At 35.0% G+C, this 15,286-nt stretch overlaps 1 protein-coding gene across 1 annotated transcript in view; it reads left to right on the forward strand.

Moving 5' to 3' along the window:
* Positions 1 to 15,286, forward strand: part of LOC119575635 (baculoviral IAP repeat-containing protein 6-like) — a 57,181-nt gene that overhangs the window by 12,684 nt on the left and 29,211 nt on the right. The window contains exons 3-21 of the mRNA XM_037923266.1: positions 1,175 to 1,309; positions 1,831 to 2,096; positions 2,424 to 2,589; positions 2,802 to 3,168; positions 3,283 to 4,373; positions 7,261 to 7,411; positions 7,876 to 8,046; positions 8,262 to 8,349; positions 8,534 to 8,665; positions 8,905 to 9,040; positions 9,171 to 9,312; positions 9,558 to 9,784; positions 10,079 to 10,263; positions 10,474 to 10,616; positions 11,083 to 11,220; positions 12,190 to 12,369; positions 12,439 to 12,726; positions 13,037 to 13,173; positions 14,896 to 15,036. Of these exons, the coding sequence (XP_037779194.1) occupies positions 1,175 to 1,309; positions 1,831 to 2,096; positions 2,424 to 2,589; positions 2,802 to 3,168; positions 3,283 to 4,373; positions 7,261 to 7,411; positions 7,876 to 8,046; positions 8,262 to 8,349; positions 8,534 to 8,665; positions 8,905 to 9,040; positions 9,171 to 9,312; positions 9,558 to 9,784; positions 10,079 to 10,263; positions 10,474 to 10,616; positions 11,083 to 11,220; positions 12,190 to 12,369; positions 12,439 to 12,726; positions 13,037 to 13,173; positions 14,896 to 15,036 (4,284 nt within the window). The remainder of the gene's footprint in view (positions 1 to 1,174; positions 1,310 to 1,830; positions 2,097 to 2,423; positions 2,590 to 2,801; positions 3,169 to 3,282; positions 4,374 to 7,260; positions 7,412 to 7,875; positions 8,047 to 8,261; positions 8,350 to 8,533; positions 8,666 to 8,904; positions 9,041 to 9,170; positions 9,313 to 9,557; positions 9,785 to 10,078; positions 10,264 to 10,473; positions 10,617 to 11,082; positions 11,221 to 12,189; positions 12,370 to 12,438; positions 12,727 to 13,036; positions 13,174 to 14,895; positions 15,037 to 15,286) is intronic.

Below are 15,286 nucleotides of genomic sequence, written 5' to 3' on the forward strand. Positions count from 1 at the left end.
ATATATATATAATATATTAACATACACATATACATATACATATACATATACATATACATATATATATATATATATATATATATATATATATATATATATATATATATATATATATATATATATATATATATATATAAAACACACATATCTATATATATCTATATTTATTTATCCATATTTATATCAATATCTGTACAGGTAAGGGTACTGGTGTTGTGGATATATACATATTTATGTACTCATATAACTGCATATTAGTACAGATCTTAAAAGTTACACTTCAGAAGTGTGGTCTAGAAACGGGGATCTTGGTAGGGAGAAGGGAGGCAGGAGTCCATTATCTAGCAGAAAGGTATTCCACGTGCATTCTTTTCTTCGTGGAGCACATTGGTAATTAGGGCTAATTGGTATGCAGGTTGGAATGTCTCCATCTGCGTCGTACAAATGGATAGGATGGCTAGATGAGGTGTGTGTGATCGAGCGAGGAGACCTGAAAAGGAAGTCTTGGAAAGCGAAAAAAAGGAAGCAAGTGCAGCTGAATGGGGGATAGGAAAGAGCTAGGCGGCACCAAGTGAAGGCTGTAGCACCGCGTAGGTTTGTGCATGATTGAGAGCTTCCTGCAACATGGGCCAATTAGCCTTGCGATGATTTGCCGAGGGCCTGGCAGGTGTGTGAGGGTGGGAGAGAGGTTGGGGAAGTGCTGGGGATGGGAATTGTGGTTTACGAGGAAGTGCATGGATGGTAGTGAGGGGGAATTAGTTTTTCTCTTGCTGCCTTTTCTCATCTTTTATCCTTCCCTTATAGTTTCTACATTTTTTTGTTTGTAATAGCCATTCAGATTTATCAGTTTGCCTGTGAGTGGTCTCAGCGCTTGCATGAAATCTATGTTATTTTAGCAGAATGTTTGAAAGAGGAAGGTTGTGGGGTTAGTTACTTGTTGTAATTTCTAAAAGTCCCATTTTATGCTAGATAATGCTGGAATTCATGCAATTAAAATGTGAAGTAAGCAAATTATTTCCACCATAAGGAATTCTAAGGAAAAAGAAATGAGATTGACATCTGATGAACTGTGTTGTTACTCTCCCGTTATTGTGATTATTTCCTTATTACCTGGAAAATAAACATTGGCTGTGCTCCATATATGGTGTCCTAATTTACCTTCTCTCTTCTCCAGGGCATTCAGCTGCAACAGACACTTGGGGCAGGGGACCTGAGTAACATCGACCATGCTGCAGAGGTGCGAGAAGTCCTGTCCATGGGCATAGCTGCTCACCATGCACAGAGTCGTATTAATCCCAAACTAGCAAAGGTGAGGATGTCTGAAGTTTACTTATTTCCTGTTGATATAGATTATGCTCTGTAGGAAAGACCGTTCTCACACTCTCATTCTCTCTCATCTCTATCTCACATTCATACTCACTCATTCACACTCACTCACACCTACGTTCCCATGTGCATATGCATGTACATGCACATGCACTCTCACTTATTAAACATATTTTCACACTCCCTTACTCATTCACTTACTCATTCCTACTCCTGCTCATACTCACATTCACAATTTCACTGTCACTCTCACTCTCACTCTCATACTCACTCTCATACTCACTCACTCTCACACTCACTCACTCTCACACTCACTCACTCTCACACTCACTCACACTCACTCACACTCACTCATCACACACACACACACACACACACACACACACACACACACACACACACACACACACACACACACACACACACACACCTAACTCATCAATGAGACTTGTTTGTAATCTATGATTGCAGTAGGTAATGGTTATCAACATCGGGTCTTTCCAGTGGAGCACGTTACGTCTAGAGTTGCCTCTAGGTGTGTTACGTAGTGTATGTTTGGGTCTGATCAGCGAACTCAAGCGGCTGACGAGATATATACCAGCGTTGTCAACTGCCTCTGCCTTAAATCACCGGCTGGCACACCTCTTGCCGCCGCCAACGCCCGACACTGGGCAGGGGCCTCCGGGCTCGGGACCTCCGGACAGGGATGCCATGTTCAGCGAGGCTTCCAGATTAGCCACATTTATAAAGTGGCCTCACATGAACTATAAGTAGGTTTTGATTTCTGCTCTAAGAAAAATTGTCTGAATTGTTATTGGTCAGTTTTGAGATGATTTGAAATATGCTTTCTAATAAAGACAATTTGTGATTGCGTTGGCTTACACCTACATAATGAATATGTCTCTCATTGTTTATTTCATTTTGCATCTTGCGAGCATGCAGGCTGGTTCTTCATTGATTTTTCTTTTTTTTTTTACTTGACTGTTATATATTTTGATGTGTATTACTTATTTTATTTTTTTTTAGGTTCTGTTTTTATTACATTTTTTCTTATTATACTTTAGAAGTATCTCAACTATTTAATATTCTTCATTCAGACGTAATGGATCTAATGACCGTTGTTACCTACATTCTTCTTACAGTAACGAGCGCCACCACCTAACTGCCCTTCTGAAGGGAATACACCACATGTCCCTCTGTCGTAACTATCCACAGCCGGCTAACCCAAGCGGCAGCAAGAGTGCTTTCTTAGCACCATCATCAGTTTATTGCTCGGCTACCAGACTGCATATGTGGTCTGACACACAAGATAGGTACTAGATTTAGAGCAGGAGATGATGAATGTGTGAGCTCATTGGGTGTTTTTTATATCTTTATGTTGGAATGAGGGGAATCTGATCATCCCACAAATATTCTTTTATAAAGACAAAAAAAGTTCCACAACAACTTTGTTACCGTGTTTTTCTCCATTGCAGAAAGAAGTCAGTTTTTCAATTGATCCATCAGATTCGACAATATTAGATAAACATTTTTCGGACACAATTGGATACACGGACGTGCCCCTCCAACCCCCGGCGCCTCGAGAAGCCTGGCCTTGGGGAGAGGAGGAGCAGAACGGGCCAGCCAATATTGAAAATGATCCCCCCTCCCACCCTGGGTCCCACCCTGAGACAGACGCACAGGGCTCACTTGCTGTGGAGAACGATGATACTGCTAATCTCCAGTCTCCTCTGTCACCCTCGCCACCCTCACAGGCCCCTCCCGCTCCCCCTGCCCCACCACCCCCACCCGCACCCCCTTCATCTCAGGTGGTAGATTTGCCCCTTGATGATATAGCTGTTGGTAAGTTCTCCTTCAAGGATGAGGTAATGTAGACTATTCTGATATACCCTTAACACATTTTTGAAGAGTGTGTTTCAGGCAGTTGATTTTAAAGTATGCTTTCCTTCCTTGCAGATGAACTCTTTGCTCCTCCGCGGCCATCGCATGATGTTAGAGTGTCATCCCTGTGTGTCCTGGCAGACCCTAATGAAGTATCTCAGAGATACAAGGGTGCTGCGGTCAATTTGTCGTCATCTGTAAGATCTTGCCTTGTGGTTGGTGTGGGCCTTAGACGCTATGAGTTGTTTGGCACCTCCAGTGGCGACAGGCAGGAGACCTGTGATGGGGGCCTAGTGCAAGTGCTGAATAATGTGAATCAGGCGAGCCAAAGGAAGGCAGAGACTTTGGACATTATGAAGTTAGACTCCTCTCGAAGAGGGTCCGTAACGGAAGAGGAAAATGACAATGACTGTATTGCTGTGGAATCTGAGTCTGCCTCCTTAAGTGATCCTGCAGTTGTGTCTACCTCTGTGTCTGCCGGCCAGCAGAACTTTGTGCCGTATCTGTTAGTGTACGCCCTCAACGTCATGGTGCCGCAGACAGCCACCAGTAATAAAGTGGCAGTGAAACCTGTCATTCAGGGCCCTTACAAAAAGTCAACTGTGAAAGTTGGAACATTTGGGCAGTCCAATATCTCGTACTCGAAAAGCAAACAGCTATGGTCAGATCCCTTAGCAAACGATATTGAAATGTTCTTTGCCCCACCAAATGTGTTTGTGAAAAACAAGGGCACCTCCCAAGTGAGCTCGACCTCCACGTCTAAGTCAAAAGCCAAAGATAGTCAGGTACCATCTGAGCCCGAATCAAAGAATGACCTGAAAAAGGAACCCAAATGCATCCAGTGTATTCCCCTCCCCCATAAGTTAAACAGTGTAAAGTTGCGCCTTACAGTGGACCACATTGTGCCGACCACATGCGGGGAGCACATCATTGTGACCCTAAGCAGAAGTGACAACTCAGGCACCAGTGCCAGCTCAGGGAGCATGACTGCTTCTGACAGCAACGACGGGGCGGTAGGGGGACCGCGGGAAGTGTTTGGGGCTGTGATCATCTACAAGGTCTGCCGGGGTGGTGATGTGGTCACCCTGCAGGAGGAGCCCATCAACACCAAGCTCCTGACCTCGTTGGAGACAGTGCCCAAGAAATTGTTGGTTCTTCCTCCCGAGGTTTGTGACTTTCCTTTTATTCTCTGATGAAGGGAAAAGGCATCTTTCGTTATTAGTGTGATGTAGATTTTTTTTTTTTTTCTCGAACACTTATGATATTTTTATCGTTACTTCAGCATTTTATTTAATCTAAATTAGGAAACGGACGTAAGCAACTCCAGGAACTTGATAAGAACAGTAAGGTCGATAAGATTTTGTTCACAAGCAATACCATTCACAATGAGAATCCCTCGTAATGACAGACTTTGCTTGAAAATCATTAAAGGATCAAACATTTTGTAGGGGGAGGCTCCTGAAATTAGGGTCAGCTAGATCGCAGTATATGAACGTGTATTTCTCCCACTTGGCCCGGTCAGTCTCTGTTTCCCTTTCCTTTTTCTTCTTCTCTTGATCTTCCTTCCTTTTTTCTCTTCCTTTCTTGATATTATTTTTCTTTTTTACAGTTTTCTTTACCCACATCTCCCTTTTTTATTTCTTTGCAACTTCTAGAAATATAGAGAGTGTGATGTTGAGAATGAATGAAATTGATTGATTTCTGATGATTGATTGATGATGTGATTATATATTTGATGATAGTGATGAAATAGGATATTCGATTATGATGAGTGATGATGATTTTATATATTTGACATTATATTTTGATTATTATTACTTTTATTATTATTGTTTTTATAGTTATTATTACTTTATGATTTATTATTATCATTTCTATTATTATATTATCATTATTGGATTTTTGTTTAAAATTTAGTATTTTTTGTAGTGTTATTATGGTATTGTTATTATTATATATATTATTTTATTATTATTATTATTATTTATTTTATATCTTTGTTATTGTTATTGTTATTGTTATTGTTATTATTATTATTATTGTTGTTGTTGTTGTTTTTTTTTTTGTTGTTATTGTTGTAGTTGTTATTTTTATTATAATTGTTGATGTTATTGATATAGTTGTTATTATTGTTATTATTATTATCATCATCATTATTGTTATTGCTATTATTGTTATTTTTATTGTTATTACTATTATTTTTGTTAGTGATAATGATGAGGTTAATTTTTATTGTTATTTCTGTTATGATATAATTATAATACAAAATACAATGTAATGTATGATATATGACAATAACTAACAAAAGTAGTGATATTAGTAATGACAATTATGATAATTATGATAATAATATTAATAATTAAATAATAATGGTAATGGTGAACATGATGATAGTGATAATAATTATGATGATAATGACATAGGGTGGTTGTATAATATTATAATAATAATAATATAATAATAATATAACATAATATATAATATTTAATATATATATATATATACATATATGATGATAATAATTCATATTATTATTATTATTATTGTTATTTTTATTGTATTTATTATTTTTTTTTTTTCTATTATTATTATTATTATTATTATTATAAATACAATATTATTATATTATAAACTACTATACTGTTATTGTTTTTGTATTATTGTTTCTATTGTCACTAATATTTTTACTCTTACTGTTACCATTGTCATCATCATCATCATCATTATTATTATTTAAGATCATTACTGTCATTATCATTATTATTGTTTTTATTATTGTTTTATAAATATATTTTTTTATAGTAATAATAATAATAATAATATAATACTAATATTACTAATAATATAATCATAATCATCATATATATTATTATTATTTATTATTATTATTATTATAGTATAGTATAGTATTAGTTGTAGTATTTATTGTATGTTTGTAGTTGTGTTGTAGTAGTATAGTAAGTAGTATATATAATAGTTGTAATATACTACAAATACTACTACTACTACTACTACTAAAATACTACTACTATACTACTATATAATCTACTACTACTACTACTATTATTATTATTACTATTACAATTACTATATACTATTACTATTATTACTACTATTATTATTATTTACTATTATTATTATTATATTTATTATTAATATTGTTAATAATAATAATAATAATAATAAAAATTAATAATAATATTAATAATAATAATAATAATATTATTATTATTGTTATTATTATTATTTTTTTTTTAATTATTACTATTTCTATTACTATTATTGTTACTATTATTATTACTGTTATTATTACTATTAATTTTACTCTTTAATATTACTGTTACTATTATTGTTACTATACTACAACTACTACTCTACTATTGTTATTTTTATTATTATAGTTATTATTATTATCATTATCATTATTATTGTTTTCATTATTATTTTATAAATACATTTTTAGATTATCATCATTGTTATTATTATTATTATTATTATTATTATTATTATTATTATTATTATTATTATTATATTCATTATTTTTATTAGTAGTCTATCATTATTATTGTTGTTATTGTTATTATATATTATTTTTTTATTATTATTATAGTTATTGTTATTGTTATTGTTGTTATTATTATTATTATTATTATTGTTGTTGTTTTTGTTGTTGTTTTGTAGTTGTTATAGGTAATGATATAATTATTATATTGACTATATTATTAATATTAATCATATTATTATTATTATTATTGTTATTTTTTTTTTTATTGTTATTATTATTATTATTATTATCATTATTGTTGTTGTTATTATTATTATTATTATTATTATTATTATTATTATTTTCCTTATTCTTATCCTTATTCTTGCCATCATTATTATCATTAACATCATCATCAATTAATCCCTTCATATTTTCACAATTTATTTACCTTCACTTTTTCCTTTGACCTCTCTTCTGCCTCTTCCTCCTCTTCTCATTCCATAAGAGACGGATAAACAGATAGATAGAGAGGCTGGCTGATGTTAATGGTTATGTATTATTCCCAGTATGGTGACAACGAAAGCAGCCTGTCGGGCATGGCTGCATGCATCACTGTTGATGGCTCCCTGAGACTGCTGTCCCTCTCCAACCTTGAGTTCCTCCACCACCTTGCGCCTCCTCCTGGCCAGGCGTACAACAATGCTGTGTATTGCAATAGTGAGTGTAGAGGAAGGATTTGATTTTTTTCCCCTTTTCTTTCTTCTCCTCCCCCTCCCCCTCCTTCTCCTCCTCCTTTCCCATCCATGAAGATCTTTTGAAGATCTTTGTTTTGGTAATGAAATTTTGAATGTTTCCAGAGTAGCTTAGTAATGTTCTGTTGATTCTCTTGTTATGGACAAGATTAGTATTGATAATTATATATATTTTTTCTAATAGATTTCAAAAGACTTAGTTGTATATTCTTTTAGAGTGATAAAAGAGTGTAAATTAAAGGTTGAATAATTTTCTGCAAATAGATAATGCAAGTATTGGTATCATTCCTTCAGCACTTGATCTAAATGAAGAATTTGGGCCCTTGTCAATACCAATTCTCTAAATTCTTCATTTTTGCACAAAGGAAAGAAAGCAGGTCCTTCATTTTAAGACCAGAATCATTTCTGATTTCTCAATTGCTGTTTCAGGTTTAGAAAGACTTTGTGTCAGCTGCGATGATGGCAGAGTAAACCTAGTACAACTTCGGAGAGGGACGGAGCTGGGTAAGGAAACGGACAGCACCTCCTCGGCCTCAGCACTAGCCAGCTCCGCACCTTCAAACAACACCCCGGCTCTCACACGGGAACCTGAACTCATGCGTAAGTTTCTTTGTGTTTGTCAACCAATTGTAAAAATTTGTGCCATTTCTATGAATTTCTTTCCTTTATCATATGATTCTTTGGATCTCAATTTGGTCAACAAATGACTGCAGATCCAATTTAGTGCTGTAGACTATGAAGAAAATAAATATAGCCAAACAGACCTCGAACAGGTTTTCATTAATTTCATTCTGGGATTGCTTGTTTACCCACAGCTGGTGAGCTCCTTGTGAATCAGGGAATATCTGAGGAAGTCTTGGATAAGTGTGTGGAGCTTATCCAATTCCAGACAGGGTGTCCCAGGTGAGTACGTTGGTTATTGGTTTTATTTTTGTCATTATTTTTAAGGAAAATAGATGTTTTCTGTTCACAAGGTCTTACAAGTATTTCAGTAAAGTCTGTCATCTTGAAAGAAAAATGACTGGTGATTGGTCATCCCTTGAATTAAAGACTTTGTTATGGATGGAAAATCCTTGTCTAATGACAGATTTGTGGCAACTGTACCTCCTTGTTGGTCTGAGATCATCCAAGCTCAGAAGCAGAGACGAAACCCCCAGCACCTACAGCAGCATGCGGAAGACATGGACACAACCCGTACTTGGCGACTGGAATCAGACAGGTGAGACGCTTAGATTGAGCTTCGCATCTGGTGGGAAATGCGGGTTAAGATTCTTTTAACTGTGTTTAATAAGAGTCATTTTTTGCAGAAAGATAACTTGTGGATAATCAGTATATCTAAAGTTGTGCTTTGAATTATCACAGACTCATTATACCTGTAGAAAAATTTGATTTTCCTGTTTAAGTAGTGACTCATGCTATGTAAAAGACAGAACTTAAAGAGCATTTCTTTCCCTAAAGTTCAACTTGGGACGAGCATCTGTTTGAGCTGCTTCTGCCGGCTGGGGCAGGGGGCACAGGTGGTGTTCAGGTGGGACACATTGATCTCAAGCTGAACTTTATCCCTGGACCACCTAACCCACTCCCAGTTCTTCAGGTAAGCATTTTTTTTTTTGTTAGTTTTTTTTTTTTTTTTTCCTATTTTAGATTATTTTGCATGCCTTAAGTGAGGATCTACTTTTCTAGGGAACTGAATTAGATATTTCAGTGAACATTTTTATTTCCAGGTGACCTTACTGCGGCAAAATCTGACTACTCCGCGACGTCAGAACGCCCAGCAGGGCAGTACCTCCTCGAATGCCACCAGCAGTGGCTCCCCCTCGCAGACTCAGGCCTCCTCTTCATCCAATATTCCTGATGATGTCTTAGGTCTGTTTGATCAACATGATTTTGTTAGTAAGAATTTTGAATGAGGGGAGGATTTTAATATTTGGGGGGGAGTGGGGTTGTCATGATTAATTTCTTTTATTCTTTGTTGTAAGATTTTGTTTTTAGGTAATTTTCAGTTGTTAAAGTTTAATAAGATTATATATTGACTTTTTTTTTTTTTGTTGTTGTTGTATCCAGTTTTAGTTACATTTACACTTATACCACCATATCCTCTATTCGTATAGAAGATTATCCAGAAAATCCGGTACTGACGAAGGAGTTCCAGTTCACCCACAACGCCGAAATCCTCTGTGGTCCTGTGACAGTCAACCGATGCATGGACCTCTCTGGCCAGGGAGCCAATGTCACCCTCACCTCACCCAGTCTGCTGGCTTGCCGCACCAGGACATACCTTGTGCACATCAAAGCTTTACCGCCAAAACTGCAGCAGCAACAGCAGCAACAGCAACAGGTCAGGAAAATATTCAGTTTGTTTGTGTTTCTAAAAATATTTTCACATATTTTCCATAGCTCTTACTGTTGTCATATGTTAGTTTTCTTGAGATATATTGATATTTTATTTATTTTACAATTTTTCTTAGCCCACTCAACTACTACTTTTGTTTTTTGAATATTGAGCGCACACATGTTATGGCCAGTTGTCATATTGTACGTGCAATGGCTCTTGTTGTATACCGAAGCTTGCCTACATATCATATGTTGCTTTCCAAACACATGATTATATGTAGACCTCCCTTTCACTTAGGACCTGCAGAAGAACAGTGACCTAGACCTTGTGACTCAATACATGCCTCCACAATCATCTACCTTCTTGGACCGCCTTGCTGCCTCCTCAAATAAGCGTGTTGAATTAGTTCGTGGCTGTGATATTATCCAAGAGCTTTCCATTACTGTTAGATGCTGTGCAAAGACAACCATCCTACATGACAGGTAAGTACTCTTTTGTTACTGTCAGTTGATATTTGGTATTGGTGTGGGTTGAGGGATTAATTTTTGGATAAAAATGGCAGGGAAAGCTTTCTGAGGGTGGTGTGTCTTCTCTCCTTTCTCCTGATTATCACATTTTCTGCTTTTCTGAATGATTTCCCGGTGATATTAATGATATATAAATGTACACTTCTTCCTCATCTTTTTTTACAGGTTGCAGAGACTATCAATTGTGGAAAATGAAGCTTTCCACAAAAACCTGATCGAGGCTGTTATCTCTGACAATTCTTCTGACCACGTTCGTCACCGAGCCCTTGACCTTCTGCTGTGGATCACGTCAATACACACAGCAGCAAGTGAGTCCAGGCCTGTGCCTTGATGCGGACCATGTTGATTGGATTATTGAAGTCATTATTATCTGATGTATTGCTTATTGTGTGAAATATGATTCCCTTGACAGTTTAGATAACTTTTCTTCCCCTCTCCCCCTTTCACACACACACACACACACACACACACACACACACACACACACACACACACACACACACACACACACACACACACACACACACACACACACACACACACACATGTGTGTGTGTGCACATGCACCCCCCTCCCCCCTTCTCTCTCTCTCTCTCTCTCTCTCTCTCTCTCTCTCTCTCTCTCTCTCTCTCTCTCCCTCTCTCTCTCTCTCTCTCTCTCTCTCTCTCTCTCTCTCTCTCTCTCTCTCTCTCAATATATCATTCTCTCTCTACCTTGTTTGTCATTCCATTAATATCACCATCATTCTTCTTATGATTTTCTTTCCCTTCACAGTCGATGACCGTACCGTAAGTGTTGGAATTATAACACTGCTGCAGCTGCATCTGTCAGGATTAGTGCGCTCCTGTGTCCTGCTTGCTGACCGTAGCATTGCACACAAAACTGCCAAGATCATAGTGACCGCTTTGGAGTAAGTGAAAGGAGTTTATTTCCTCATATATATTATATATATATATATATATATATATATATATATGTATATATATATATATATATCAGTATATTTTTGTATTTTGATGTATATATTATATTGTATTATGTATATGTATGTATATATTATATATGTATGTATGTATATATTATATTATATTTATATATGATCTATATATATATGTATGATATTATGTATATATATAGTATTATATTTATGTATGTATTATATTATATATATATAATTATCTATATATATATATAATTATAATAATAGATTAATAGATATATATATATATTAATAATATATAATATTATATAATTAAAATATATATATATATATATATATATATATATATATATATATATATATATATAATATATATATATATATTTATTATATATTCAGTATTTCTACTTATATATTATTACTATTGAATAATGTATTATTTACTCTTATGTTTGTATACTTTTAGTGATAGTGGATTAATATAAGTTGTGTATCTGATTCTATAATTTAGATAAAGACCTTTATTCATATTCCTAGTTAGTGTACTTTATATTTATTTTTATATCAATATTTATATATTTATATATTATATATATTATACTTAATTCTCATATAGTATACCTTTGATAAAGGAAGATAATCTATGCATATATAAAATCAGTTCCATTTCTGGAGGAGCTCAGTTGGCTGCATCCTACCTCTGAATGTAAATATATATGTTGACAATCCCTTATGGTTTTAATTGCTATTCATCAGTTGAACTGGCAACAAAGTGCTTGCTTACTTTTCTATATTGTTTCTATCTTCTTTTTTTTCTATATGTCCATTTTATTCTTCTGATATGTTTTACTCTTTTGATTCAAGAACAATAGGTGCTTTATCATATATGGACTGAATCTTCTGTGCTCATATTTTTTTTGAACTCACTTTGTATAATTCAGCGGAAGGTGGATCCTTGCATATTTCAAAAGTTTTTCGTCTCGGCACGAGAGAGCTCCTGTTGGAGGTCGAGCCTCCATTATTGCTAAGGGCAGTACTGAGGCCTTGGAATGGTCTTGACATATTCCAGTTGCTGTGCCTGTGGCTTCACATGTTCATTATCCCTCCTGACTCACCGATCAGTAAAGTGGCTAGCAACCACAGCACAGCCTAATAGCGTTATAAATTTCGACCATCATTTTCTTTGGAAGCATCTCTCATTCTTCTAAGGTGGGCCCAGGTGGAGGTGTGCCCGAGCTCCCCTCGTACAACAACCTGCAAAAACCATGGCCCTGGAACCACAGGCGGCTACCCATACTCTGTCATGGGGCGAGATGATAGTGACATTGGGGGTCTCCTTGGTAGAGGTGGAGCCCAGGGCAGTGCATCCCTCGGGCTAACACACACCAGTGCTCTCTGTGGCCTTCTGGAGGTCGAGCCATTGCACTTCACACTTCACATGGCCAGTGATGGCACCAAGATGGAAAGGGCCTCATCAGGTGAGTGTCAGAAAGTGCTAAGGTGGAAGTTAATGGGTCATATGTACAATGTTATATAGATTTATAGGTAGATAGAATACAGGGTTGTGCAGATAAGAGGTAACCTCTCCTTCTCATTAGGGTATAGATAAAAGAAAAAATGAAAAATTTGCAAAATGCAGGGAATATGGAAATACCAGTTGGCAGAGAATCATTGTAGTAGGGAGAGGAGGGGATGATTAATAGTTAATGTGCAAGGGCATATCCCACCTGTGTCCTCCTTCCTTCCTGTTCAAGATCTGCAAACAGAAGAGTCCTCTTTCTCTGTCAGGTACAGGTCACCCTGGCAGTCCCTTTATGATGCAGCCGTTCACAATCCCAGGGGGCCTAGACACCAATGCCCTCTCCCAGGTTGAGGCCTCCACCAGCAGCGGCACAGCCAAGGCAGTCGATGTGTCTGTCACCATGGTAAGTTCAGACATATTTCCTTATTTTCAATGGAGAACATTTTTTTTATCTGCTTGTTACTCAAGTTGTTCTTTGTTTTTGTTATAATGTATTGATGTTAGGTCAACATAAACATAGGTAAACAGGTGAGACAGTTAGATCTAGTAATTAATGCCTTGTTGACATAAGCACCTGTGAAAACATATTTTGTTATTACCAATATCATCACTATTTATTATTGGTAGATTTAGTAGTCATACTATGTCACTTTACTATAATCACCTTTATATTCAACATAAAACTTTGCCTATCTTGTATAGCTTTGGGGCAAGTTATATGATATACATTGTTTCTGTTGCTATCCATACATTCAGTAGATAATCTGATCTCTTGTGTTTGATAATGTTAAAGATTGGGATACATTTAGATTTAAGTAATTTTGAAACTTTAGCTTATTAAATGATATATTTTTGATAGACAGTTAACCAGTAGTTGGCATCCAATCTTGCCATAACACACCAGGCCCACGTGTTAAATGAAAAGTATCCATACCATGTACACAGTTGAGCCTGCTCTGTGGTATGTGCACCATACAGTGGTTTGCATGTTGTTTTCACATATTAAATGTTTATATATTCAGTAGCAGAAAAGTCTATGAATGACCAGGAACATATTGACATTCATAACTGATTACTCTGATTGTGGCTCTTTCATTGACCATCTGCTTTTCCCAACTGCATAAGGTCTCTTTAAAGAGTATTGTCTCTGTCAAAGTAAGGAATAGGCTGCTTTTGAAGAATCTACATTATCTTTGACTCTGATTCAGATGTAACCTTTGTTAGATATTTTAAACATCTCCTTTAGTGCAAACTTTGTAAGATTGTTTAAAGATTCCAGTTTTTAATGCTAGCATAAAGAAAGGCAGGTTTGATTACAAACTGTATATGCATTGACTATTATGAATAGCAACTCAAACATTATATATTAATGAATCTGTCTGTGGGAGATGGGTATGGCTCTGTGCAGATATAGAGTAAGGTTGTTATTGGTGTTGTTGTTGTTGTTATTATTATTATTATTATTATTATTATTATTGTTATTATTATTGTTATTATTATTGTTGTTGTTGTTATTATTATTATTATTATTATTATTATTATTATTATTATTATTATTATTATTATTATTATTATTATTATTATTATTATTATTATTATTATTATTATCATTATTATTGTTGTTGTTGTTAATGTTATTATTACTATTGTAACTATATTATAAATTTTTTTTATTTTTTGCTATTATTATTATTTTTATTTTTGATTGTAACTATTATTATTATTAATGTTGTTAGTACTACTATTGTTGTCTTTTATTTTAATGTTATTATTATTATAGTCATTAACGTTATCAGTCATTGCTGTTAGTATTTATTCATTCATTCATTCAGATATTCATTTTGATGTCTTCATTTTTATTATTGTTGTGATAAAGGTCATTAAAATTATGGAAGTATTATGTCTCAGAAACAATTATAGTCAAGCTGGTTTTAAGTGCTACATATATATATATATATATATATATATATATATATATATATATATATATATATATATATATATATATATATATAAATTTTTTTCTATTTTCTTTTTGTAATACACTTGATTGATTGTTGTTGTGTGTGTGTAATTGTGCTTGGTCTTTGAACCGAAACGCTTAGCCCAGTGAACTGTTTTGCAGCTCCACAAGGCAGTTGAAGACATGGCCGTAAAGAATCAGGCTCTTGAGCTTCGACTAGCTAAGAAGGCCACTAAAACTTATCTAGAGAAGCTGCAGACTCTCAGTGACCAGTTAGCTTCAATGAAACACTGCCTTCAAAAGGTAGAGATGATAGCTTTCGTTATTGAAGTTTTTGTTTTTTCGTAATTAATTTAATTTTTTTATTTTTTGTGCTCTCTTCTTGTGAGATGTAGAATACGTGTGCTTGTTTTCTGGTTGGAATTCGGTGTTTTGATTTTTATGCCCATGTTTTCAATATGGTGTCACAGTTGAGTGAATACAAATCAAGCGATAAAAAAAGAAGGAAAGAAAGAAAAAGTAAGCTGTGGTTCCTTCTCAGTGTCTGGTTTGG

This window comes from Penaeus monodon, chromosome 7 (genome assembly GCF_015228065.2).
Source record: "Penaeus monodon isolate SGIC_2016 chromosome 7, NSTDA_Pmon_1, whole genome shotgun sequence".
Classification (NCBI taxonomy): Eukaryota; Metazoa; Arthropoda; class Malacostraca; order Decapoda; family Penaeidae; genus Penaeus; species Penaeus monodon.